Raw genomic sequence first — 26,037 nt, forward strand, 5'->3', positions numbered from 1 at the left:
CTCCCCATAAATCCATACCTATTTCTGCTCTCATTTAACTCCATTTATTCCCTGGCAGGTCAGATATGAGACGCGGTGTTCATATCATGAGGCTAGTGAGAAACAGGGCTGGGGTAATGGGTAACATCAAAATGACTTTATTAGCAGAGCAGAGCAAAGAGCTCCTGTGGTGAAACCACCTGCCCAGGAAAATAATCTCAAGTCTGTCAAAGATGCATTGTGCAGCTTCAGACATATCAGGAACTCTCCTTTTGCAAGTTTTCCTATCTATGAAATGAGTATAAGAGAAAATGAGATTAAATTGTTACTAAGTGTTTTCATATTATTTGCCAGAGATTTTAAATGTGATTCTAGTGATAATTCATTTGTACAGTCTTTCTTCACAGACCTTTTAGAACTTTCTCATTTTTCTCTAGGCAGAAGAGATCATGACATCTGTCAAAGAGCAGGAAGCCATTAGCCATCATGGTTTTCTTGCAGGAATGGGATAGTTGCCCACAAAGTTCCTCAAACAACTGTTGTGTCCTGAACAGCTTAATTAAAACAAGGCAGAACCAGAGCTGGAGCTGGAGCTCCCAGGGAGCCAGATTGTTTCTGGCTCACCTAAGAATGTGGCTCAGGATGCTGCATCTGCTTCCTTGGACAGCTGGAGGTGCTGTGTGGTAGTGAGATGGAGAGGAAGGGCAACGTCTCTACTGAAAATTTGTTTAAAGAATAAGCTTTTGTACAGAGACATCCACATCCAGCCACATTCTGCAGGCTTAAAAAACAGCCTGGCTATCAAAAGATGGAACTGAAGGGAAAGCCATGTAACCCATCTCTCAGGAGCCTAGAATTAGTGTTTTTTTCTCACATCTGGATGATTGTGCTGCCTCTGCCTGCCTGTAAGAGCATGGTCCATGCTCTTCTGCAGAGACAGTATCCAGTTCAGAGCTCTACCCACTGCAGTGAGATAGGAGGTGATGGCTCCCAGGACATGGCATGCTGGCAGAGGAAGATGGGCTCCAAGGTAAGTGACATGCCTTGTTCCCCTTATTCTTGCAGTCTTGCAGCCACAGATACCTTACTGAATTTCTGGAGACTGGAGGTGTCTTTATTCCTCTGGAAATACTGAGGCTAAACCACCTGAAGGAAGAGGACAAAGGAGAAATTATAAAGCTGCTGTTGCCCACTGGAGACAGTGGCAGGGAGTATAAGGAGCTCATTTGTGAAAGCTGTGGTACACGGCATGTCCATTTGTGCTTTGTCCTGATTCAGGCCAGGATGCTCTCCCTGACCTCTGGCCCCTGGGGCTGCTTGCTGCACTCAGCCATTCCCTTCCCTCTACCTGTGATGGCAGATCCAGCAGTGCTGCTCTGGCTGGAAGGAGTTCAGAGTCTCAGCTATTGTTGAGCAGCTGCATTTCATCCCTTTTGGTTTTTAACCAGCTGACTTTCTTCACAGTCAATTTGGTGCAATATTGCTGCCTTGCTGTTTGCAATTCCTCCTGTTAAAACCACAAAACAGTTTCCATCCTTACCTGCAGCATTCACCTACTGCAAACTTTCCCAGAGTTCGTCTCTGGGGTGGGAGAGTTTTGTAGCTTGTATCTTTTAAAAGCATTACAACTCTCTTTTTCCTCCTGGGTAGTAGAAGCCACAACCTGTTAGTTCTGTAGTTCAGAAAACATTCTTAGAGGCCATAGGGTGATACATACTGTCACAGCTTCCTCCAAGAGAGACAAAGCAGCAGGCTCAGTAGTGGGATCTGTAGCAACTCTGTTGGTATGCCAGTGCCAGACTCTGTTTCTGTAAATGGCTGCAGAAGGGCCTTCCTTGGCCACTTACTCCAACTGAGAATTTTGCTAATTGTTTTTTAGTTGTGGCTCCTGACAAGGACGGAGAAAATTTGTCCTGGCTGTCTGAACCACACTTCAAGTGGGACGTGGTACTGGGTTTTCTCAGAGTGACAGTGAAACAGCTGAGACGGCTGATCCAGGCTCATCCAGGCACAAAGGTTGGCATCTCTTTCTCTGCACAAGGGTGCAAGCCCAGACCAAGTTCTTAAACACCTCCAACTCAGCAGAAGGTCAAAAAGATGCAGAGGTTCTTCTGGACTCTTTGGGCCACAGCAGCCCCTAGTACCAGAGCCAAGATTCCCAAGGCCTCGAAGCTGTGCTGTTGTGTACCTCCCCCCAAGTCCCGCACGGGGCTCTGCAGACACTCAGGGTCATGCAGGTGAGGAGTGGGCCTTGCTGGGGGCAATGAGCAGTGTAACCACCTGTGTCCATCCTTACTCAGGCAGGAGCTGTGTCTGTCTCCTTGGCATTCTGGCTGCACTGGCTTGCCCTACTGCCTGGAAGAGAACAGTCTGGAGAACTGTGTGAAGACTGTTCCCTGTCACTCTGCCCTTTTCCCTCAGGATATGACGGGAGATGTGCCCTGTCTGTTCATGGAGCCCATGCTGGGTGTGCTGTGCTCAGTACACCTGGAGGTCGAGTACAAAGGTAAGATCTGTCTACCCACCCTGGGCGGTGTGGGGCTAGCCTGGGTAAGTGCGCCGGGGGCGAAGGGCAGGCACAGCAGGTCTGTGTCGAGCGTCCCCGGGGCCCCGATCCTGCCGGGCTGCGACCGATACGGGCCCGGGCGGGGAGGGGCGTCTTATTCGTATTCAGGAAAATTTGCATACCCAGGGTGCACCGCGCGGGGGTGCCGCACACACCGTCAAGTTCGGGCCGCTGCTCCCCGGTACCGCTGGTCCGGTGCAAGGCCGAGCTCTGACCGGTGCCGGGACAATGGGACGAGGCAGATGAAGGTCGAACCTGGGTGCAACTGGCGTCGCTATATCTTAGCGGGGACAGCCATGAATGGGTACCTGCCGAGGGCCCGTCTGTGGCATACTCTGGTTTCTCTTCAGATCGTATAAATCTTTCGCCTTTTACTAAAGATTTCCGTGGAGAGGAACAGGCACGAGTGTCGAGAAATTTTTTGAGGCTCCATTTCGGTGGAGCTACCCCTATTCTGGTTAAAAATAGAGCAGATTACGCCTCCGGTGGCTTAGAAAGCTTAGGCATGTATGCGGTGTACTAGGGCTGGGAGCGCAAGCTCCGCCGCTCCGGTTCCCGGCAGCCCTGACCCTGCGTTAACGGGTCCATCCGCAGCGCCCCCGCCCCAGCCCGGGCGGCCACCTCAGTGCCCCGGTCGGGTCAGAACATGCCTGTGACGGCGCGGGGCTCGGCCAACCCCTCCTCCGGGCCCGAGCCAGGCGATGCAGCGGAGCAGCTGCGTGCCCGCGGTTCGGACTCCGGGAGAAGCGACAGCCGGGGACCTGCCCGGCAGTCCCGGGCATTCCAGCCCTCCCAGGAGGACAGGGGTGGTGTTGCCGCCCGCTCGGGGTTCAGCACCTTGCGTAGGACCCCTACCGCAAGCCCCCCTCGCTGTCTAGCTCCGATCCGTGCCGGCGGCGTATGGTGGCCTTTCTCGGAGCCGACTTTTTGCCTCTGCGCGGCGTCTCCTTGCCGTGGCGACGATGCGACCGGACCCGAGCGCTGCGGGGTCCTTGTCCGCTCCCAGCTCGCTTTGTCCCCAGCGGACCCGCTTGGCTCGCCCCGCCCTGGCAGAAGGGCAGGAAGCACCGGGCTTGGCCGGGGCCGGCCGCCTTCTCCGCTTGGTGTGATCGGCATACCGGGACTGCCGTGCGGGCACGCCGGCCGGCCCCGCCGAGCACCGCCGCTCTAAATCGGCGTGACTCCGGGCTCGGGCCAGGCGGGCTGGGGTACCGGCGGGGGGCTGGTGCCGAGCCGGGTGGGGCGCTGGAAGGAGTGGGAAGTACGGAAAGGAACTGAGACAAGTCGCCGTGTGTTGTGGGGCGGCAGTGCGGAGTGGGCATATGTGCGGGGGGGAGCATGGCTATCCTCCGGTTTCTCTTCAGGTCGTATAAATCCGCGGAGAGAAACGCGTACGAGTTTTGTTAAAAAAATTATGGCTCCATTACGGTGGAGCTAACCGTTTACGGTTAAAGAAACAGCGAATGCTGAGCGTTCATTGGGGTGGGTTGATGGTAATTAATTGCGACAATGGCGAATATAAGCGATCCCTAGTGGTTCGGACCGCGGGGAGAATGGGCGGCACCGATGTCAGCAAAACCAACTTGTCCCGCCCATCCGCGCCGCCGGCTCCTCCTACTCATTCCGGCCGCCCCGTTACGGGACTGATTTGCATGCCCAGGGTGCTCCGCGGCTCCGCCGGTGTCCGGCGCTGCGGCCGCTGCCCCTCCCGGGCTGTGGGGGCTGCCCGGCGTGTCCCCCCCGCGGGGCCGGGCCGGGCGGGGATGCGGGTCCGGGAGCCGCGGGCGGGCTTGTGTCGCCCTCACTTATGGGGGATGGAGCAGACGGTGGCTATGTCGGAGCGGGGGTTGGTAGGCATACTCTGGTTTCTCTTCAGATCGTATAAATCTTTCGCCTTTTACTAAAGATTTCCGTGGAGAGGAACAGGCACGAGTGTCGAGAAATTTTTTGAGGCTCCATTTCGGTGGAGCTACATTTTTGTTGGTTAACAATAGAGATAAAAGTGCTGCAATTGTATTGTGGCTGTCTAGGTTTTTCTAGTAGTGGCTGAAGCTTGTTGTATGTATATATGTCCTTTGGCTGAATCATTAAAGGTGCGTGCGAGTGTTGGCCAGGGCCCTCTGGTGACCTTCCAGAGCGACAAGCAGGCTCTTTGAAAAACTCGGGGTCCTTCATCACCTGCAGGCTCAGCCATCACCTTGACAGGTGGCTGTCCCCTGAGGCGAGGGGTGCAGCAGCAAGGGCTGCCCGGGTCCAGGCAGGGGTTGCCTGCAGCACTGGTGCTACCCTGCAGGCCTCCAGAAATGTGCTGAGGGCTGCTTCGTGAGGATGGTGAACAGTTCCAGCGCTGGGTGTTTCCTGTCCCAGCTCAGCAGTGCAGGCCACAGTAGCCCAGACTGCCTGAGCTGTGGCATGTGCACAGATCATTATATGTAGCCACAGTGTTTCCTGAAAAATTACATCCACCCTGCTTTCATGCTAGCAGCGTAACTGCTCCTCTGACATCTCAGAAGTGTTTCAAAGCATCATTCTTTCCTTGCTAATGGTCCACATACACACACAGCCACACTTTGGCTGAGAGAGTGTATTTAATAACAGGCAGCTGCCACAGAGCCATTGTGTGAGACACTGGAGCAGAATCTACAGGACCATAAAAAGAACCTTAGAGAAGTGGCATCCTTTCAGTAGGAAAGGACTGTGACATGCTCCTCCCAGGAAAGATTCACCCATTCATCTCTGGCACTCCTCTCTGCTGAGAATCCAAGCTCTGTCAAGTCTCCAGCCCTAAGCTGGCTGGAGATGGGTGTGTTTGGGAATGAGGCAGAGTCACTGCCTGCAGGTAGAAGTGCTTGGACCCTCCCAGCTCCTGCCACTGGAGCTGGCTTGAAATTTTATTTATAGGGAGTTGTGAAATCTGCACTGGCCTTGTGTATTGTCACCCTTGATGGCTGGGCCTGGAAGCAACGTGTGTCCTGCACAGGGCTGAAGGGTGCTGCATTGCTCATGGCCACTGTATTCTCCACACCGCTGGAAGCCACAGCCAGCAGTGAAACACCCTTTTATAACATCAGCCACTCACTGGAAAACCTAATGCCTTATGACTGACTGCATAATCCTCAATGAAATTCAGCTATTTGCACTAAAATTAGTTTATTCAGTATGAATTTCCTGCAGTGTCCACAAGATAGTGCTGTTAGAACACCTTTTCTGGAAAAGCAGATGACAGAAAATGCCTGGTAGGTAGGGAGGCAAACATGCAGAGCTTTCCAGTGACAGCCTCTCAGAAGTAAGGGTGGTGATGTTTGAGACCTGGGGTTTTTATGGTGACACAAGAAATTAGCCAGACTTAAATATACACCAGGAAGCTCCCACTGATCATTAAACAGTTGGTTCTCAGCAAACCCCAGTGTTAAATGATTGTTAATCCATACATGGCTGAACATTTCTTGTTTATTTTGGGACTCTAGTGTCTGTTGGTGCTACTAGGGCAGGACAGGAGCACAGCATTTTCCATTACAATTGCAACAAGAGGCACAGACTCAGGCCATTGGGTGGTTCTTCCCCCATCCAGGGTAGGAGCTGATGGCCTGCAGATCAGGTCTCTAACTCCTAAGGCAGATAGAGGGAAAATAAGCAATGCTGGGGCCACAGAGGGAAGGTAGTGGGCAATACTTTGTTCCTTGCACAGGGAAAGGCTGGGTAGTCCAAGAGTACTAACAGCTGAAGTGGAACAGGATTGTCTTCCCTTTGTCCAGGCTTAGTAGGGCATAACAGCCCTGCTACTCTGGCTGCACCATCTTAGCATGATGCAGGCAGAGCCCAGGTCCAAGTCAGCTTTCACAGTTCAGAAAGCCCCAGAGTGCTCAGGCCCACTCTGCTCCCAGAACCTAAACTGTTAAGCACAAAGTGCCCAAGCTGTGGATGAGTATCATGCCTGGGCTGAAGTATCCTTTCTTTTAAGTGCTTGTGACTAGTGTTTGCTCACATCCCTCAAATATCCCTAACTCTTTTGCTGTCTTTTCCAGGTCAACCCTGAAACATTGCACACAATTGATCCAGGCCAGGCTGAATAACTGGCCTCCAATAGAGTTGGCATCTCCAGCCACACAGCAAGGATGAAGTCCACAGATGGAAGGTGCAGATCTGGGGGGGCCTTGTCACTTAAATTACACCCTTGATTTTCACAGGGAGAAGATAGCTCTAAGAAAAGAGGGAGTAATGGTAGAAGGGTCCCTTTGTGATCTGATGTTTGCATAGCTGCATCCTGTGTTGCTGAACCTAGAGCTCACACAAGTAGTTTGTACTTCTGAAGACAAATGCTGAACTGAGCTGAATAAGTAAAAAGGAGCAGACACTAGCACAGGCCTTACAGATGTTCCTCCCCTTACCTGCTCTTTCCCAGAGGAAGGGTCTGCAGGGCAATCTGGACCCAGGCTGCACACAAGGGCCATGGCAGCAGATAAGCTACACCTAAGCCAGCTTCCCCCTGATAGGGGAGCCCAGCAGCATCTCAAAATTTAAGAGACAAAACTTATTTTCAGGGATTTTTATGTAAACATTACAAGTAAAAAGACTTTGAAAAGAAACTTCATCCAAGAAATCAACCTCCCTACCAACAAACAGCCAGTCTTTAGGAGCTGTTAAACTTTACCATAATCAGCAAGAAATATTTTTTGTAGGACAGATAAGATAATGAGATGCAAGAACATTTATTTATTCAACTTCTTAAAATACTGGTTTTTACAATCACATAGTCCATTTTCTTTCCTTCTAGAAAAGCAAAACTTGTGCTTGAAACATTGCAAAACTGTTACATCTGGAAAAAGTAATGTACTATACATGTGTAGTTAGTTCTCTTAGGGGAGACCATTGTCACCAGCAAAGGGCCAGATATCTTACGCAGAGACTGCAGACTCTCAGGCCCCCTACCCAAGCCTTGCAGTGGGTGCATTTTAGCACTTTGCTGAGTACCCTGATACAGGCCATGAAGAAGAAGGCTGCTGTGTTCACTGCCCTTGGGCATGTGACCTGCAGACACCTTACCACATTTAAAACAGGAGCGATACAAACCACTGACAAACATGCAAGACAAGACAAGTGCGTGAGAGATTGCTCGTGAACCAGGTTTGGCTTTAATGATTAAGGCCTCTGCCAGTGTAGCTGCTTGCTGGCTTGTTCCTCCAGTTGCATGGCAGTCCCCAGGGCATCCAGTGTTTCTGTAAAGAAAGGTAAGTGCAACAGGGTGATTGATCTGGAAGCTGAACTCTCCAGCACAGCTGTCAGTCTCAGCAGACTTCAGCTATGCAGGACTGGGTGCTCAAACCCCACAGGTATGCTGGTGTCACTTTCAGGTCTTTGGAAAAGCATTAGTGACAGTGCTAATCAGACACAGGCTCTAACATACCTCTGACACTATGGAAATTTCTTGAGCTGTCATCTATGAAGTACTTAGCTCTGCTCACAAAGGTCTCAAGATCATAATCTGGTTTCTCTGCGATTCCCAAGAGGCAGTCAAGTTCAGTAGCCATTTTCTGTATTTACAAGGACAACAGTGATGAGAAATGGACTTTCTAGAAATTAAATTAGTTTCTTCAAATCTGGCAGTCTAATCCACATAGCTGAACTTCTACAGACCAGGAGCCATAAGTGCTCATTAGCAGCAAGTAGAGGTTGCTATTTGGAGGGGAAAGGGAACTGGCAAAAGCACTGGAATGCCCCAGTTTAACCAGCTGGGCCAGAAAATACCAGAAAAAGTTTGCAATAAGGAAAAAGTTACACCACTAGTACAGCATCTTGCATTGGTGCCTCCCCAGCAGCACTTGGCCCAGACAAAGCAAGCTGCTATCAACATATAGAAGGTGGCCTGGGCTGGGTTTGCTGCTTCCCCATACCTGTCTCAGTTCTCTAAGCTGTTCCACAACCTTCTCCTCCCATTCACTAATTTGAGTCATAACCTCTCGATAGCTGAACATGCTTGGAGAGAGTTCTTCCTCCTCTTCTTTGGAGAACTGCAAGAAACAGCCTAGGTAAGAACAGCAAGTTGTTCCCAGCTTTGATTTCTGGTTAGCCCTCTGCACACACATACATTGAATTGAACACCTGAACCTTCAATACAGGTCTCAGCCTCTTCAGTCTCCATCTGACTCTGACTTTCACCACCTCCATCATGAGGGCTGAGCTCTTTCACTCTGCAACAAGAAGATTTGTCACTCAAATTCATCTTCCATCAGTTTCTTGGCTACAGCATCACAAAGCAGCTGCTGCAATCAATCAGTGCTCAGCAAGAAACATCAGTTGCATTTTAAAAGTTACACAGTTACCATGCCCAGAACAGGCTTCTGTGGGCAGAAACCTCTGAATACTGTGGGAAGGAAAGCCAGGAGATGTTTGTGTTAAGGAAACTTTCCTGTCTGGGTATCCAGGAGCCACTCTGGCAGTTACACTTGCATCAGTTGAGCTGGGACCAAAATCCCTTCACAGCAGGTAGGGATTACACCTACACCTTGTACATAGTCCCTTAGGTCTGTGTGTGACTATGCTATAGCAAATATACTATGAAGGTTGTGGTCTTAGATTCTTAAGTATGTTAAGTATTTTTAAGTAAATTAGGCCTGTAAGTGAGTGTTGTGCTTATAGTAAATTCAATAGAATCTTATGTTAAATTATTTAAATTAGGCTATGGATTAAGTGCAGTTAAAATCTTTAGACCTAAACCATTTGTCAAGTCCAGGCTATGTTTGACAAAGGGGTCACATGAACCTTGTAACTCAAGGGGAGGGTCTCCCTTAGTCCTTTCCATCTTTACCCTTTCTTTTTCTAACCTTACCCCTTTTTCCATTCCCCAGGCTTCCAGGTAGATATTTTTAAGCTGATTTTTATTTTAGATTGATTTTAGTCAATTTTATTCTCTGTGTGCTTTAACTACCTAGTAAGTAATAGAGTGAACCTTGCCAACAAACTGTGTCTCTCATTTCATTTTGAACCTGCTTTTGCTGCTACCTTTGTCATTGATTCTTTGAGTGAACTAAAACACTCATTCATGACACATTCTTAGCACACCCTTACAGATAGGTCACAAAGTACTACAAAAAGTAAAAGGCATGGAGATAACCATTCAGGACAGGGTAAACTCCCTACAAGAACCAGGGACTTCAGGGCAGTCTGAAGTCTAGCATGAGAGGAGATTCTTTGACAGAAAGAGACATTACTCATGGTTTTACATCATCTCTATTATGTGTCACACAGAACACCCAGGCTGGTTTCACATGACAGCTCTAAGATACTTTGCTCTTAACAACCATCCTCCAGGTTGCCAATACAAACAATACAAGAGAAATTGAGGTTCCAAAGGTCAGAGTAAAAGCAGCTAAAACACCTTTTACAATAATTTTAGAATCCCCAGGTCAGAAAGGCCATTACCTGTCAGCATATCTCAGTGTGTTTAAGGTGTACTCACACGAACTCATGCCTGGAGAAATCATTGCTATCTGCAAACATAAAAGAAACCTTAGTGACTCCTATCTGACTTTTGCTCATTAATGCTCCTACAAATCTCACCACACAGCTGGGACATTTGAGGACAAAGAGCTGGAGTTGAGACAGCCAAGTCCATTTTTCTTTACGGATTCTCTGGGACATGCCAGCATCCCTGTATCCAACTTTCCACTGTCTTTGTGTGCACCTGCTATGCTTCACCATCCACAGAAAGCAAAGCCCTTTGAGACCACACCAAGCTCTCTTACAGATTCACCATATTAAAAAGACTTAAACAGCCCTGCTTCTACAAGAGCTGGGCATAACTCATGAATTTTTTATCTTGCTCACCATGGACAAGTTTCCATGAGGAAAATATTTGGTTTTTTAAGCAAGATTTAAAGCTTTCTGACTTAAAAACCCCCTTGCTGTAGAGGAACACGCAGCTATTTGGTTGAATTATAGAACCTAAACATTGTGTTTGACATGTGCATACTCACCATGCAGGTCCTGGAGTTTGCTCCTATGAAAGAGTCTCTTAGCACTTGTGTCAGCTTGCTCTCCCGAAAGGGGGTATGAGACTTGTTCTGCCCTAAAGCTCGGATGCACTCCTACAAAAAGACATGTCTTGTGAATGCACTATTGGCATCTCTTCAATCAGCTCTGCAAGCTATCAACCACCAATTGCTGGTAAACCCAACAGGCTGAAGAATGGTCACACGTATTGCTCCAAGCTCTTCATAGTCTTTAAAATATGCTCCGGGTATCTGACTATCACAGGACAGTAGGTATAGCCATCATGTCACAAACCACCCCCTTAAAAAAGGTCAACTTGAATGAAACTTGAAATAGCTATAAGTGTCTGGCCTGACAAGACTGCACTACTTTCCTGGAAACATTCTAAATGGAAGTATGCTCTAGGTTGCTCACACCCTAAACCAGTACTTTTTTTGGTTTTTTCCTTGTAGTGGAATGAAACAGAACAGCTAATCCCAGAGTTGAACAGAATCCACATGTTGATTATCACTCTGGTCCAGGAGCTGTAGCTCACCTTCAAGGCCAGCAAGCTCTTATTGATTTCAGCACCTTCCATCCGTGTCTGTCGATCAGCATTAGATGTGTCTGCACCCCTTTCATTTCCTGCCAGATCCACCAAGGAAAATTTGCCAATCATTTGTCCTTTTCGGCGCAGTATGATTTGGAAGCAGGCATGTGACCGTGAAGAGCTGGCATTTGCAAAAGTCTGCCCAGATGTCCTACAGCAGAGATGCAAACAAGCCTTAGAAATGTGTAACAAAACAACAGGTCCTGACAGCACTAGGTAAGACTTGTAGCCATTCAATTAACCTCCTAGGGTTTTATCCCACACATTAATACGTTAAGTTTGTGTGAATTATAGAATTGCTTCTGATATAAGAGCACAGAACTACTTTGAAAAATACCAACCTGCACCCCTGGTTATAGAAATTGAAGGATGTTTAAGCTGCCTGGCTCAACTCAGCCAGCCTTCATTGGAATGCCTTTGAGTGCTAAAGCTTCACGTGCACTTGAGCTGGAAGTCACACCTTCAGCACACCACGTGTCATTTTCCTAATGCATCTGCCATTATACAGTAAGCTCAGCCAAGCTCCCCACTAAACAGCATTAGCTGTGCTAGCACATTACAATCATGGTAAATCCCTTTCTCCAGCCAAGCTGGCTTGGCACTTCACCTCAGCTGTGCAGCTGCACCTGCCCCATCACTGCAAGGCACAGAGCATCATCTTTTAATTTAAATCTCCCTGTGACCTTCTTTATCATTTGTTCCCTGAGAATGCAGGCAGGTTCACTGTTCCACCCTCATCTCTGCTACTGGGGAAAAAGGAGGGAGTAGCCTAAAATGTAAAGACAGTTCATTACTAAATTGCTAGCCAAAAAAGGCTGCACAGAATGCTGAATAAGCTTTTAGGATGTGCATGTTTGCCCACAAAGTGCAGTACAGAAGCCAAGAAGCTCTCATTTGCCTACAAACGCTTCCACAGCAGTTGCAATTTAACTGAAGCAGATAACACTTGGTAATACAGATTTTAGCTCCCAATTAAAGGTACCAGTATGATGGCAGAGCTGTCCCTACCACAGCCTTTCCTGCCAGGATGATGCGCCAAGCCTACAGCTGTCCCTTGGCACCTGCTTTCAAGGATTCTTTAGACAAGATTCCTGAACAACATGCAGTATTTTTGTTGCCATTGGAATAGCTCATCTGGCCTGCAGTTAAGCCAAACCATTTTTGCAATTATGGTTCATACCAGCTGCTGTTCCTTGATCTTACAAGCCCACAGGGAGCTACTTGTATTCCTGTCTACTAGCTGATACTAGAAAGCACCAAGGCAGCCATCTCCTCATGTGAATGGTTTCTGTTATTGGAGTTCCATGAGGACATACGAATGAAGAGCTCTGACACTTTCTATGGAAGGCAGGCTGAACCCATCCCTTCTAGTCCTTTGTTGTGTAACCACTTCCTGGTATTCATGCAGAGGTGTTGCTCAGTGCCTTTACTGGGAACAAGCTTCTGTTTAAATCTCAAAGCACCAGCTACAGGCATCCTATATGCTTTTCTAAACATGGAGATGCAACAGGACACAACTCCTCTTTTATAGGTTTTAAGTCACCAAACCTGCAGGCACTGCCAATCATGATCATTCTGATGACATCGTCAGCACAGCCAACTGGTCTTTCCTGGAGACCAACGACCTGGACCTGTTGCTTGCCATCCTCCAGGACTCGAAGTTTGGCCTTCTTATTCAAGAGGTCAAACACCTACATTTAGGCAAAAAGATTGAGGCAAACCTGAACAAGGACTCCTTGTAAGTATTTTTCACTGACTTTGTATAAAGCTATATAGAAACAGCATCTTTAACATAGACTTCAAATTCAATTCAAAACACACCAATATAAACAGAACACATAGAACTAGAGAAAGTATTACATTTGATTAAACTACTTATGAAATATTCAACCAAAGAAATCAGGTGAAGATTTAAAAATAAAAAAGGTCTTACTTTTCCATTATATATTTCAAAGAAAGTCACATAGACTTCCAGATTCTGACTCTTGTACCTGGGCTGGTTTAGGAGGAGGAAGACATCTTGTGCTAGTGAGGAAAGACAGAAGTTTAGTTCACTGGTTTAAAACATATTCTAGTTGCTACTTGATCTACTTTTGAATGCTGCACAGCTATAAGGCAGTGTCTAGCATTGAGTGACAGTCATCCAAACAAATGCTAACAATCAGTGCTGTGCTACCATCTGGAGAACAGATTGAGCAGCATCCTTACCCAGGGACTGAAAACAGGGAAATACAGGAGTTTCAACTGCCACCCACAGACAACAATCCTTACTGCTCTGAGGGAACACTGGGATCCTCTATTGTTTTGGACAGGCCTGAAAAAGTCACGTGTTCGTGTTTCAAGTACATCTTGCAGAAAGTCTAGAAAGCATGCATCCCTGAACATCTGCATTGCTGAAGTTTGGAGACAATATACCAGATTAGTTGACCCTGTGGCTGGATCCAGTGCAGCTTTTCACAATTAGGCTCCAGATTTTGAAGCTAAGCTGAATAGCAAAGACTCCTTCAGGGCCAGTCATAACTATTTTTCAGAGATCAGCCAATAGTTGTTCTTGGTTCAGCTGCCTTGCTGCTGACTAAGTTCACACTGTCTTTCTAAAGGGAAAGTAAAGGTCAGGTTTGTGGTACTTCTCAGACATTCTATCAAGGAAGAGCTTCTAAGTATCTGTTTTCTGAAATAATTTTGGACATACTAGGTTTTTTTTTTGCATTTAAGGCTTATGGAAAGAAACACAATACATACATCCTTTTACCTAACAAGTTTTATATCACAAATGGGTAGAGTTCTGTTGTACTCAGATATGTCTGAGGCAAAAGCAAAGCAGAAGAATCAAGATTAAATGGTTCTGCCCAGCAAATACCTAATTAGAAAATATATCAGAAACAAGTATCTTCTGGTGAGTTCAGAATGGATGTAGACACATACAGGCTAGAGGAAAAATATTTTGTGAAGTGAATGAAAAAATAATCATACCTCTTGTGTAACCTGCAAACACCAGGTCTTATTATTGAAAACACAAATACTTTATGTATCTTCTGCTGGACATGTTTAAAATTACCATAAAAGAACAGATCTTATCTAGTTGAGAAAAACAAGCATTAATCTGATTTTTCTATGTATAGAAGAATCAACTTACAGGCAAAAGCATATATGCCCTTTGAGGCATTCTGGTTTCTCCCAGACAAGTCTCCACCCATAGTCTGTGAAGAGAAAAGGCCAGAGGTCAGGCAGGGCACTAACAAGTCAGCCTATCTGATCTGAGTCCCAAAAACAGACTAGGAAGTTACCATAGATAAGCCCCAATGTCAGTATCAAATTAGTTTGCAGCTTCCCCTATCAGTTCAAACAGAAGATCTGGCCTACACAAAGCAGTGCACCTGTAAGGCTCTGGGGTGCAGAATCAAAGCAGTTGCTCCTCCAAGGAAGCTGCTTTGACCGTGCAACCAAACCGCCTCTAATCAGAAGAGACAAAGCTTCATTTGTTAAGATCTAGGTTGAATAACATTTTTACAACTACTTGCAAAAGTTAACATGAAAATATAAATTTAGAGCAGGCAATACCTTTAACTCCTTTGACCAAAGTATCTTTATTCACAAAAAAAATTTCAGTTAGTGCTATCCTAGTGACTTGCTCTACCACTGTTATTTAAAAACACAGCTCAATCCCAGGACACATTCTCAGTCTACCAGAGTTTAATGTGCAGCACTCCAGTCTCAAGGTACAGCTGTTGTCCCTGCACTAGTTCTGCCCTAGGACTGGGAAGGGAAAGTAACTTCACCTATGATTTTAGTGCATCACAGCTGTATTCCTGTAATGAGGCTCAGGTAAGCAGGCTTCTCGGCCCTTTCCAGTGCAATGAAGGCAGCCTGTGTTCAAACTTGTATAAAGCTCCAACTTTTTTTCTCGATTACTGGAAAAGATCTACAGCTCACTACATAACACTAAAGGTAGGAAGTCCTACCCTAAAACTTGCCTCTAACACTGAACAACAGCAATGACTGTCTGCTTACTCAAAGCAGTGTGTTAGCACAGCCCAGTGCAGATCACTGTGGCTTGATGTAAACACTTCTTGTAGAACAGGACAGCACATTTGACTCCACTATCATCTGTAAGGATTCTTCCCCATAGTTCTCAGAAGAAGAAAGTTAAAGACAACACAGCTGTTCTAAGTTTAGAGCAAGCTTTCTCTTTTCAGACAAAAGAATTTTCACAACTCTTAAAGTTGCATCTGTTAGACTGGAAGGAGTGGTTAGAAAGCAAACACACTAACTCACCCACTTCACAAACAATACCAGATCACTTAAATATTTATGTGCATCAAGAGGCTTATTTTTATATAATTGCTGAATTCTTTGGAATGCCTCCAAGCTCAAAGCACAGGATAGACTAGCCTTTGTCTCAGACATAGGTTAATAGCCCCACTATATATAGACAGGAGTTAAACAGCAACAGGCATTTGAGGCAAGGAATAGCCATGACTAAAACTGGCATATCAGGACATGCTAAATTTTTGAAAAGCCAATTTTCTTTTTTCTAAAGAGAAAAAAAAATCTTTTTATATTTCTTAATTCTATTTTCTTCTAAAAAAGAAGAAAACTTTTTCTAAATATTTTGAAAATCCAGTACAATTTTCCACACAACCTCAAAGGAAACCCACCAGTACATAAAGCTACAGAAAAAGAGTTAACATCTTACAAAGTATCAGCTTTAAGACAATAAAACCAAGATCCAAAATTCTTACACAATCCTACTCATGCTCAAGCATCAGGAAGCTTTGAAATATTTTATCAAAGCTAGAAAATTTGAGACCTTGGAGAAAAACTTACATGTGTCTTGCCACTTCCTGTCTGGCCATATGCAAAGCATGTCGCCTTCCCACCCTCAAAGATGGTCTCTACAAGAGGTCTAGCAGTGAATCTGAATATTCAAAAGATAAAAAACAGTTACAGCAAATATTTCATACACTGCTTCATCATCATCACTTTTAACAAGAAAAAAAAATTTAAAAAAAGCAAATCCTTAGGCAATCAGCAAGGCTCTGCCAAAAATAAGCCTTAGACTTTTCAGTCCTTCAGCTTCCTCCTAAAAGGATTCTAATATTTATTTCAAGTCAGTTTCTTAAGCTTAGATGCCATCTGGCCACAGCTCCATGCTTTTCTCTGAAAGTCATTTCCAGTAAGCAGCAAGCATTACCTGTATACCATTTCATTCGAAGAAGTTTCATCAAATGAAAAGTCAAATCTAAATGTTTGGGTTTCAAGATATTTTGTTAGGTCTACTTTCTGCTTTGGCTCATGCACCATCAGGACACACTTGCTTGGAACAGTAACCACATCACATTCCTTTTTTTGAAGTTCTGTTGACAGAAAAGACCCTCAGTTTTAATGAAAACAGTTTGAACAAAGTTAAACTGTTCAAGACAGCTGTTTGGTCAGTACACTCACCTTGCTTATTGAGAGGGCGCTTTCTCACACAGACACAAATCCTGTGCTCTTCTATCTAAAAGAAAAGTAAGAAAATAAGTAATTATTTCCCAATTAAACTCACTCTTTGTTACAGAGAGATCTGATGCTCCCTCACATCCATTTTTCTTTATGCTGATCAGAGTTGCTTCTGAGCCAACTCACTCATGCAGGGATGTCAGTCAAAGTGCATTCAGTGCAACTGATGGTCACACATCATTGCATGATAATTGTTGAACCACAGACTCTTCACTAGTGTCACAGTAAAATAAGACAGCTTAGCCCTAAATAGGGAAGGCAAGTGACCTTACAGATACCACCAATTTCCTCAAGCTCACAATAGGCTCAGAGGATTACCAAGGGACAGTGATGCACCAACTGCTTGATGCCAACATTTTCAGTACAAAATAGAGAAGTCTGTCTACAGGCTGCAGTTAGTAGCCTCAGTATTTACTTACTGGATCATTTATAGATATCGGCTGGCAGTTTAAAGTTGCTCTGAATGCCTTGATCATACGTGCAAACTCCCAGTTTGGACAGGTGCTGTCAAACTCCTGCATGAAAAACCATGGATGTGAATGCAATTGATCTGTTACAGCAGAAAAGGCCACAGAGACTATTAAACAAGCAGCTGTATGCAATTCAAAGCATTTTACAAGATTCACAACTTTCTAAAACCAGAATCAATCCATCCTTATGTTCAGCTTTCTAAGAACAAAGCCTGCCCAAAATGTTTTTGTTTCAACTACTGTAGTACAGGGTCCTATAGAATTTCCCCTTACAGGTGTATTTTAGAGTACTCCACCTGTGCTCGTTTTATCCTGATTTCACTAATTTGAGCTCTCTTTTCTTCTCTCTTGGTTCTCATTTTCTCCATCTCTTTCACAATGTTAGATCTTCTTCGAACTAGATAAAATGAAAACAGTACCTTGGGTTAAGATTTCATACTAGGTTTTAAGCATAAGACAAATATTTCAGCTTTCCCAGGTTGCTGACAGACTAGCTCATACAGGAAACAATCATCTTCAGAAGGACAGCCATTAATTTTGTAGCACTTCCTTCCCAAACCAGATCTAACTATCAGAGAAACTACCTTGGAAGTCACACTACCACCCTAAAGCAAATGCAGCATTTCTGAGGCAATACCACTATAACAGAATTACACATCTGTAATAAAAAATGAAGATATTCTGTTTTGCTGCCAATGTCACCTTTTCAAAGCTTTAGTCTCTGAGTACACAAAGCAGCAATCACAGTGATTCACTGCCAACTGATGAGTCAGCCTTTATCCACTGCTCCCTGGTACCTGGGCTCAATGAAGAGCTCGTTCTAGCAGCAGGCAGATGATTCTCTGTATTTCCATTTACACTTGTCAGTGAGGCTTCTGGAACACAATCCAGCCCGCTAGGCCTGGTTCGGCCAGCTGCAGAAAGAAGCCAGACCAAAACCAATAATTAGATTGCAAAGACCAAGAATAATTTCGTAATTTGTAAAGCCTCATACACCACAGGCATTTCTCAGCTCCTGCAGCAGGAGAGTGAACTATCTAAAATGTATGGTAAATGTGCAAGTAAACTTCTAAATTCTTTGCCAATCACCAACTTTTATGCAATGCTGCAAATCAAGGCCAAACCAACTAGACAAGAATTTAGTATCAAGCCTCTTATTTCAGTGTTTTTGTAGAACTTAACATGCAAGGCATGGCCTCAGCTATTCTTAGGGTAGCCTAGTAAAATAAATAACTACAGCTTTGGAATTCAAGGAGGATAAAGTTCTTGCTTTACTCAATCAGTATAGGTATAACTACTACCAGTATGGTTACTGGGTAGTAGGGTGTGTTGTAAGCAGTGTTAAGGCACTTCTCTTCCCACTCTAGCACCATTAATACCATTTTATGCCATTAAGCAGATACCACATCCACCCAACTTGCCCAACTACAGCTCTCTGGCTAAGAAAGTACATCATTATGCTCAACATTGTTTCCACAGTCCTTTGGAAAACATTTCAGGCAGGAGCCCTGGATATTGGCATAGTGGCAGATCTCTAGGTCTCTCATGTTATCTATGAAAAAGTTCAGGTTGCTCTCCCACTGGGAAATGCAGTTTGAATCATTAAATGCACACAAAGTGAAAATTGTTTCACATCAAGAATTCACAGGAGTGTTTCTCCACTTACCAGTAACTGTCAAATATTTTCTGGTTTGCAAAGAAGTGGAGGGATCTACTGCCATCTCATCTTCCTGGAAGCCACACTGGGGTTCTGTGATAGCAGACATCCTGGAACGGCCACGCACAGCTTTGGAAACAGGAATCCAGGGACACTCAGACACTTGCAATTAGTCAATTGTTCACAAAGTACAGAGCAGTGGAGAAGAAGGTGTGGTTAAAAGGATCTTTTCCCTTAGCATAGTGCAGGACAAAGCAATGCATGTGGGTGAAAAGCAGTCAATAAACCCACCACTACAGAAAAGCAAACCATTCATTCCAGATTTGCAATTCCAGTGAATTTCTTTCAGATCCCACTAAGGATTCACAAAAGGATATGGCAGTTCCAGCACCCTAACAATACCTAGGAAGGAGGAAGCTTCAAGACAGAAAACCACTAAACCCTCTGAAGCTTCACACTTGCAGGACTGTATGAATTAACTCTTTGATGGTGACATGGGTATGGCAGCCTGGCAACTGGCCATGGGCAGCACTGTGCCCACCCACCATGAGGGCACCCACACACAGGCTGTGTGTGTGCACAGTGGGCTGGGAGCTCCATGGCACTACATTCAGCTAAAAGACCCTGTATAACCACAACAGCAAATCTTTGGAAAAGGTCCCTTTGTAGGCAGTCTCCATTTTCACATGCCAAGGTATTTCTTTCACTGAGATCGAGTCCTTTACAAAGCTTCCTAGGAGAAGGATTGGAATGTTTACCTCAATAGATTTGTTTTTAAAAAAAAAAGCAAATCTGATATGAAAAAGGAAGTGTGATATGAAAGCTAGAACTCCCTTCACCAGCAATTATTAGAATTTATCCAGAATGAATCACTATTATTTCAAAGGACACCAGATCTGTTGGAGACCAAGGGTTCTTTTCAATTCTGAATCAAATTCCTTAGAATCATATGCAAAACTCATTGTTCCTGTTAACTCTTTACCTTGAATCTTCTGCTCATGTGCAGAGACATTAGATGTGACTGCTGCAATTTTAGAAACAAAAAGTAGTTTCATTACACTCAGAAAGGGCATTTTATTCCATTTTCTCTTGTCCCACATACCCAGACCTCATCTCATCTCACACTCAACAGCACTGTTTCTATAAATGCTGGTGCTTCTGGACAGGCAGATTAACTGGAGGATTCACACTATCTAAATGGGTTTGATTCAAGTGATTCTTGTATATGAGAATATTCAGCATCCTCAAAAATTCCTATTGATTCATGAGACTGAGGCAATAACTATTCCTCAATTATCTGTTTCTTAATTAATTCTGAAAGCACTGCTTCTGCTTCTCTCCTTTCCTGAATAAGATGGAGACAGACGCCTGCTGATCTCTTTAACTTATTTAGTCTAAGAACATGAGTGAAGCCAATGTTAGCTTTCTAAATGGTGCAGTGCAGAGTTTGCAACAGGACAGATACTCTGACACTCCTGGGCTTTAGCTAGTTTTAACAATAGAAATTGTTTGATGAATACAGAAAACACTGCTGCTCTAAGCTCTGAGCAGGGACAAGAGTGACCCACTAGGACAGGCAACAGGCATTTTACTTATGCAATTAGATTCTATACTTCAGGAGAGCTGTGACCTCTGCAAGGACATGTTTCCATCAACCAGTGAGTGGATTAACACACATTGTGTTTTCCAGCTGGCTATCCAGTTCTATTAACAGACCTATATATACACAGTCATGACTTCATCATATCATTTTGCTTGTCAGTTCACAAAATTTATGGAGCTCTCTGAATTTGAGAAAGATCAGTATACTCCAGTACAGAACAACTTCTTACACATTAGGATTCTTGGACAACTCTTGCCTCTCTGATGCCAGGGAATTCATACTGTTGTCTTCTGGGACTGGCTTCCCTGTCTCACATTGCATGCAACAGAAGAGGCCAAACAGCCCAGATGTTTTGTTTACAGCTCAGTTGAATGGAGAAGCACAAGTTTTGGCTAACTATGCACTTTAAAAGAATCATTAAATCAGCAATCATTCAACCTCAGCATCATACAGTGTGTTACAAACAGACCTGTAATGCTGCCATTTGCAATTCAAAAAGCCTAAAAAGTTAGATAATAAAGCTAAGAGAAGGTAGAAAACAGGCATTTTCTAACTCCTGACACCTCAGGAAGAACAATTCTTAGCAATCCCATACTGACATCTCTATCTACCCTTCTGCCTTTGCTCAACACATTTTACTTCCATGCAATCAGGGAGCTGGGCAGACCAGCTGGCACACTGGCTGCCTGCTCTGAAAAATCTCCAAGCATAAAGCTCTACTTAGTGTCCAGGGAGACTGCTTGATGAGGAGACATACATTTGTCACCACTATTTCTTTCTTGTGCTTTCCACTCTCATTCTGACACTTTTAATCTTAATAATTGCAACTTAGCTTCTGTTGTTTGTGGCACATGCAAAGCTCCACACAGAACTTTAAAATTCATTGCAACAGCAACTGCCTAGTGACATTTAAAGTAGGGAATAACTACAGTAATATTGCAGAAGAGGAGAACACATCAACAAACCCCACCTCACAGGAGCAGGACAGCAACCTGTTAGGAGAGTTCCTGCCCTAAGGAGTCCAAAACATTGGTATGAGACAGTATCCTCTTGGTTAGCACTGCCTGAAGGAACAGCCTTATGATGCACTAAAATACAATATTATGGCTCCAATGAAGGACCAGCACAGTTCCACAAGGGTATAGCAGAGAAAAAAAAAGCAAAACATTTTCTCACCTTCCCGTGGAGCAGGAATTTTTGAAAGGGTTGTTCTACGCTTCTGTTTCTGAAAAACAAGGAATGCTGTAAGTAATTGGAGTAAACAGCAAAACACCAAGCACTGCCCTTCAGGGCAACATCAATACAACAAGAATTTCTGACCAAAGCCTAACTATATGACAGAAAAGACAAGTTAGAATTCTCAAACTTTAAGACTAAGAGTATTATATAGAACAAGACCTATGCATTAGTAGCTTAGAAAAAACTAAATTACTTTAAAGCACTTACCTGTAAAGTTACATTGTCTTGCAAAGGAACATTCTCTTTCACATCCGCAGGAGGTATGATTAATAATTCAGGATTTATTGCAATCACATCTTTAATATCAAGCTGCAAGAGCAAAGGCAGGATTTTACATGGTAGAATACTGCTGCTACCACTTAGGGATTGTTTTTTTTTCTAATCTGGACTTTCAGTGAAGGCAAACAAACCTGACCTACTGGCTGCCAAATATTATGTTAAAATTGTTTGGAAGAGCAAAACAGTAGTTCCTATTCCATTTGAACAATCTGGTACATCTAAATACACCAGACAAAATGTGCTAGTTAAGCCATTTACCCTCATCTGCCAAACACCACACAGCTCTGCAGGTGCCATAGAGCACTTCTGCAGAGAAGGGCAAAGCCCATTTGGCAACCCCTGCTCTAATCTCCCACTGCTAATCTTAGTAAATCTCAGCAGCTCTGTAACTTCTGTGCTAGGAGAGCATTAAGTGTTTACTGTGTGATTGTGCTTACTGAAATAAACGTCAAAGAGCTGCTTAGACTCTGGGAAATGAAGGACTCAGCATTTAATCCATAACTTAATTCACCTGCATCTTCACTTGCCACTGCAAACAATTTCACCTGGTACCAGCTATTCCTGACTGACCCTTATGTGAAATCATAATTCTGCCTTCACTTCATCACATGCACAGCATATACACATAAGCACATAAGAAAATTGTTGGATTTTGAAGTATCTTCCTAAAGATTTAACATCTTAACGCATAAATGCAACTTAGTCAATAGTTATATCTGAATATTTTTTATACTTGAATGCAGCAGGCATATACACAGAGTAAGATTTGGTTTCTAACAACCAGCCAATGGCAACTTTTAAGATTTTAACTGAAATCCAGAGTCTGCACATTTCTAGAGACTCCAGAAGGACAAGTACATTTGTTGAGTATCAGACTTTTTTACGTGTCAGGATTTCAGCCATATAACCTTCAAATGCCTGAGAGTCCCCTCTCTCCCATCTCATCTCACACTGTATTTATTTCATATTGGTGCAGAAATTCAGGAAATCAAACCCAGCCCTGTTAACAGAGCACCTAATTAATAACAGAGTTTAAGGAAAGCCTGAAGGCCATAGTGTAAGACATGGAAAGCCAACAAACAGCCCACACAGCTGGAAAACTGGACTCTTGGGGACATTCAGCATTGGGACAGTCAACAGTGCGAGAGGCCACCGCCTTCATCCCTCTGAAAGGCAGAGGGTGCAGCTTTGGCACTGCAGCTCTCACACTTTACCTTGGCACACCTAGAGCACGGCTCTCACTACGCACGAAACGAGGAGAGCGCGGAGCGAGCTGCAGCAGCGCAGGAGAAGCGCTGCCCGCCCAGCGGGGCGGAGGAGCTGGGCCGCTCCCGACGAGCCTCGGGCTTCCCGGGGCTTATCCCGCCGGGGCCGCCGGAGCACCGGGGGAAGGAAGGGGCCGCGAGCAGCCGCCACTCACCTCCTTGCCTTTAGTGGCGCCACTCTCAGACCACTCCACGGTCACGCAGGAGTGCTCCGCGTTCACTGCTTTCACCGTTGCCTTATGGATTAAGCCTGGAAAAAGCCAGCATTGAGCCCAAAATTGGCCGCCCTACGCCGCCAGGACTTCCGCGGGCGGCGGAGGCCAGGAGCCTGCAAACACCCCGTTCCCCACTCCTCACCACTGCTCCGCTGGATGTTAATAAGGGCACCGGGATGGACGTTGAGATAGCCGCGAGACTCCATAGCACAGGAACCACGTCCCGCCCCAGCAGCGAGACACCCGCCCGGCAACCGCCGCCGGTTTAAACCCCGCGCGCCGGCGTGCCGCGCGGGCTGCCGGGAGTCGCCGCGGGACTACATCTCCCAGCAGGCCAGGCGGCGGGGCGTGCCTGTTGGGAGATGTAGTCCCGGAGAGCACTGCCGCTCCCGGGAACGGGAGGCTGGGGCAGGCAGGACAAGCCCGCGGCCAGCGGAGTATCGAGGTGCGGCTGCGTACCCCGCAGAGACGGGGCACACGCGGTGACTGGCAGCGAAGGACAACGTAGCGTTTTCACGCAACTGAGACGTGATATCTGCTGCCAACATAAGAGTTTGTCTGTTTTTTTAACCAGAATAGGGATAGCTCCACCGAAATGGAGCCTCAAAAAATTTCTCGACACTCGTGCTTGTTCCTCTCCACGGAAATCTTTAGTAAAAGGCGAAAGATTTATACGATCTGAAGAGAAACCAGAGTATGCCCTCACGCTCCTCCCCGACATTGCCGCCGTCTGCTCCACCCCACAAAAGTCAGGGTGACACCCGGCTCCCCCCGCGCCGCTCCCGGCCCCACATCCCCGGCCCGGCCCCGGAGGGGCACACAGCGGGCAGCCCCCAGAGCCCGGGACAGCGGCCGCAGCGCCGGGAGCGGCGGGGCCGCACACCGGCGGCACCGCGGGGCACCCTGGGTATGCAAATCAGGCCGGTAGCGGGGCGGGGCGGACTCGGCCTCAGCGGGAACGGCGCGTCCCCGTTGTGGGTTAGTGCCGGCCGGGCACCGCGGAGCCCCTCGCTGACTGCCCCCACCCCGCGGGAACGGTAGAGGGGAGAGAAACTCATGGGTCGAGACTAAGGAGTTTAATAATTAAAGCAAAGTAGTATTAAATTAAAAATTGTAAGGAAAATAAAATAGAATCACAAAATGGTCTAGGTGGATGGGACCTTAAAGATCACCCAGTTCCCATCCCTGTGCCATGAGTAGGCACACCTCCTGCTAGACGAGATCGCTCAAAGCTCTATCCAACCTGGTCTTGAGCACTTCCAGGGATAGGACAGCCACAACTTCCCTGAGCAACTTGTTCCACTGCCTCGCTACCCTTACAGTAAAGAATTCCTTTCTAATATTCAACCTAAATCTCTTTAACTTTAAAGCGTTCTCTCTTGCCCTATCACTACATGCCTTTGTAAAAAGTCATTCCCTCTTTTTTTTATAGGCCCCTTTTAAGTATTGGAAGGTCTCAATAAGATCTCTCCAAAGCCTTTTCTCTTCCAGGCTCAACAACCCCAAGTGTCTCAGCCTGTCTTCACAGGAGAGAGGCTCCAGCCCTCTGATCATCTTCATAGCCTCCTCTGGATTTGCTCCAACATATCCATGTCTTTCCTGTACTGGGCACCAGAGAGGTGGATTCAGCAGTACAGGGCAGAATTGCCTCCTCTGACTTGCTGCCCAGGATGCAGTTGGCTTTCTGGGCTCCGACTGCTCACTCTTGGTTCGTGTTCAGCTTTTCACCCATAAGAACCCCGACTTTCTCATCAGGGCTAGTCTCAGTGAGTTTTCCAGTCCATGTTCTCCAGTTCTTCTTGTGTCTGGCATTGTCCAGACCCAGAGGCAGCACAGGGTACTTGGACTTGTGGAACTTCATGAGGTTCTTGTGGGCCCAAGTTTGTCCAGGTCCCCCTAGGTGGTACCGGGTCCTTCAGGTGTGTCACCCACACCACTCACCTTGTAAACTGGCTGCGGGTGCACTCACCCCCACTGTCTGTGTCATTGATAAAGCTATTAAAAATATATATTAAAAGATATTTTAAAAGATATTAAAAGCCCCAGCCAGTCCCAAGACACAGCCCTCAGGGACAGTGTTTGTTACCTGTCTCCACCTGGATAAAACCTTAATGCCCACAGCACCCTGCCTGCACCCATCCAACTAATTCCTATAATCCGTCCGAGAAATCTGGACACAGATAATTTGAAGGATTCAATTACCCCTTTTGCTAGTTAATGCGCTGCGTACCCGAGCCCACCTTTACCTCACTCAGTTACCCCTGTCTGAGTACATTGCCAAGGGATTGCCAGCACGCCTCCGTTCAGTCTATTTTTTAACCAGAATAGGGGTAGCTCCACCGAAATGGAGCCTCAAAAAATTTCTCGACACTCGTGCCTGTTCCTCTCCACGGAAATCTTTAGTAAAAGGCGAAAGATTTATACGATCTGAAGAGAAACCAGAGTATGCTGTGAAGGCGCCTCGCGCACGCACCGTCCCTCGGCTGTCCCTCTCTAGGACACGGCGACTTGCGGGCGCCTTGGCTGGATCTCCCGCTGCCCCGGTCTGTTCCCGTGGCAGTGACATGGATCCAGCCCGCGCCCGGACGCAGCAGCCCCGGGGAGCACCGGCGGAAAGCTCGACCGGGGCCGCTCCGCCGGCGCGCGACGCACCATGGGTAGGAGCATAAATCTGAATACTAATA

General features: G+C 45.9%; 2 protein-coding genes and 4 non-coding genes across 6 annotated transcripts; 3 read left to right on the forward strand and 3 right to left on the reverse strand.

The window, feature by feature from the left end:
- The first annotated feature begins 428 nt into the window (after window positions 1-428).
- Window positions 429-3,068, forward strand: ARMH1 (armadillo like helical domain containing 1). Its single transcript, XM_053985789.1, is given in 6 exon segments — window positions 429-457; window positions 459-548; window positions 1,038-1,219; window positions 1,978-2,216; window positions 2,401-2,849; window positions 3,014-3,068. Coding segments are annotated over 6 exon segments (1,044 nt in total).
- On the forward strand, window positions 2,876-2,990 carry LOC128811867 (U5 spliceosomal RNA). Its single transcript, XR_008438512.1, has one exon. It is a non-coding gene; the product is annotated as a U5 spliceosomal RNA (small nuclear RNA).
- Window positions 3,069-4,401: 1,333 nt separating the features above from the next.
- Window positions 4,402-4,516, forward strand: LOC128811873 (U5 spliceosomal RNA). Its single transcript, XR_008438517.1, has one exon. It is a non-coding gene; the product is annotated as a U5 spliceosomal RNA (small nuclear RNA).
- Window positions 4,517-7,647: 3,131 nt separating this feature from the next.
- Window positions 7,648-23,633, reverse strand: KIF2C (kinesin family member 2C). Its single transcript, XM_053984955.1, has 21 exons — window positions 23,496-23,633; window positions 23,294-23,388; window positions 21,802-21,903; window positions 21,532-21,580; window positions 18,762-18,881; window positions 17,893-18,009; window positions 17,392-17,492; window positions 17,045-17,140; window positions 16,569-16,623; window positions 16,318-16,480; window positions 15,951-16,041; window positions 14,260-14,323; window positions 13,057-13,148; window positions 12,672-12,814; window positions 11,070-11,274; window positions 10,519-10,629; window positions 9,965-10,032; window positions 8,631-8,733; window positions 8,437-8,553; window positions 7,950-8,076; window positions 7,648-7,761 (listed from the first exon to the last, which is right to left on the reverse strand). The coding sequence occupies exons 1-21, from the start codon at window positions 23,557-23,559 to the stop codon at window positions 7,685-7,687; spliced, it is 2,160 nt and encodes a 719-aa protein (XP_053840930.1). The 5' UTR covers window positions 23,560-23,633; the 3' UTR covers window positions 7,648-7,684.
- Window positions 23,634-23,936: 303 nt separating this feature from the next.
- Window positions 23,937-24,051, reverse strand: LOC128811857 (U5 spliceosomal RNA). Its single transcript, XR_008438502.1, has one exon. It is a non-coding gene; the product is annotated as a U5 spliceosomal RNA (small nuclear RNA).
- Window positions 24,052-25,685: 1,634 nt separating this feature from the next.
- On the reverse strand, window positions 25,686-25,800 carry LOC128811874 (U5 spliceosomal RNA). The gene has a single exon (XR_008438518.1). It is a non-coding gene; the product is annotated as a U5 spliceosomal RNA (small nuclear RNA).
- Window positions 25,801-26,037: the final 237 nt, after the last annotated feature.

This window comes from Vidua macroura, chromosome 9 (assembly GCF_024509145.1).
Source record: "Vidua macroura isolate BioBank_ID:100142 chromosome 9, ASM2450914v1, whole genome shotgun sequence".
Taxonomy (NCBI): Eukaryota; Metazoa; Chordata; class Aves; order Passeriformes; family Viduidae; genus Vidua; species Vidua macroura.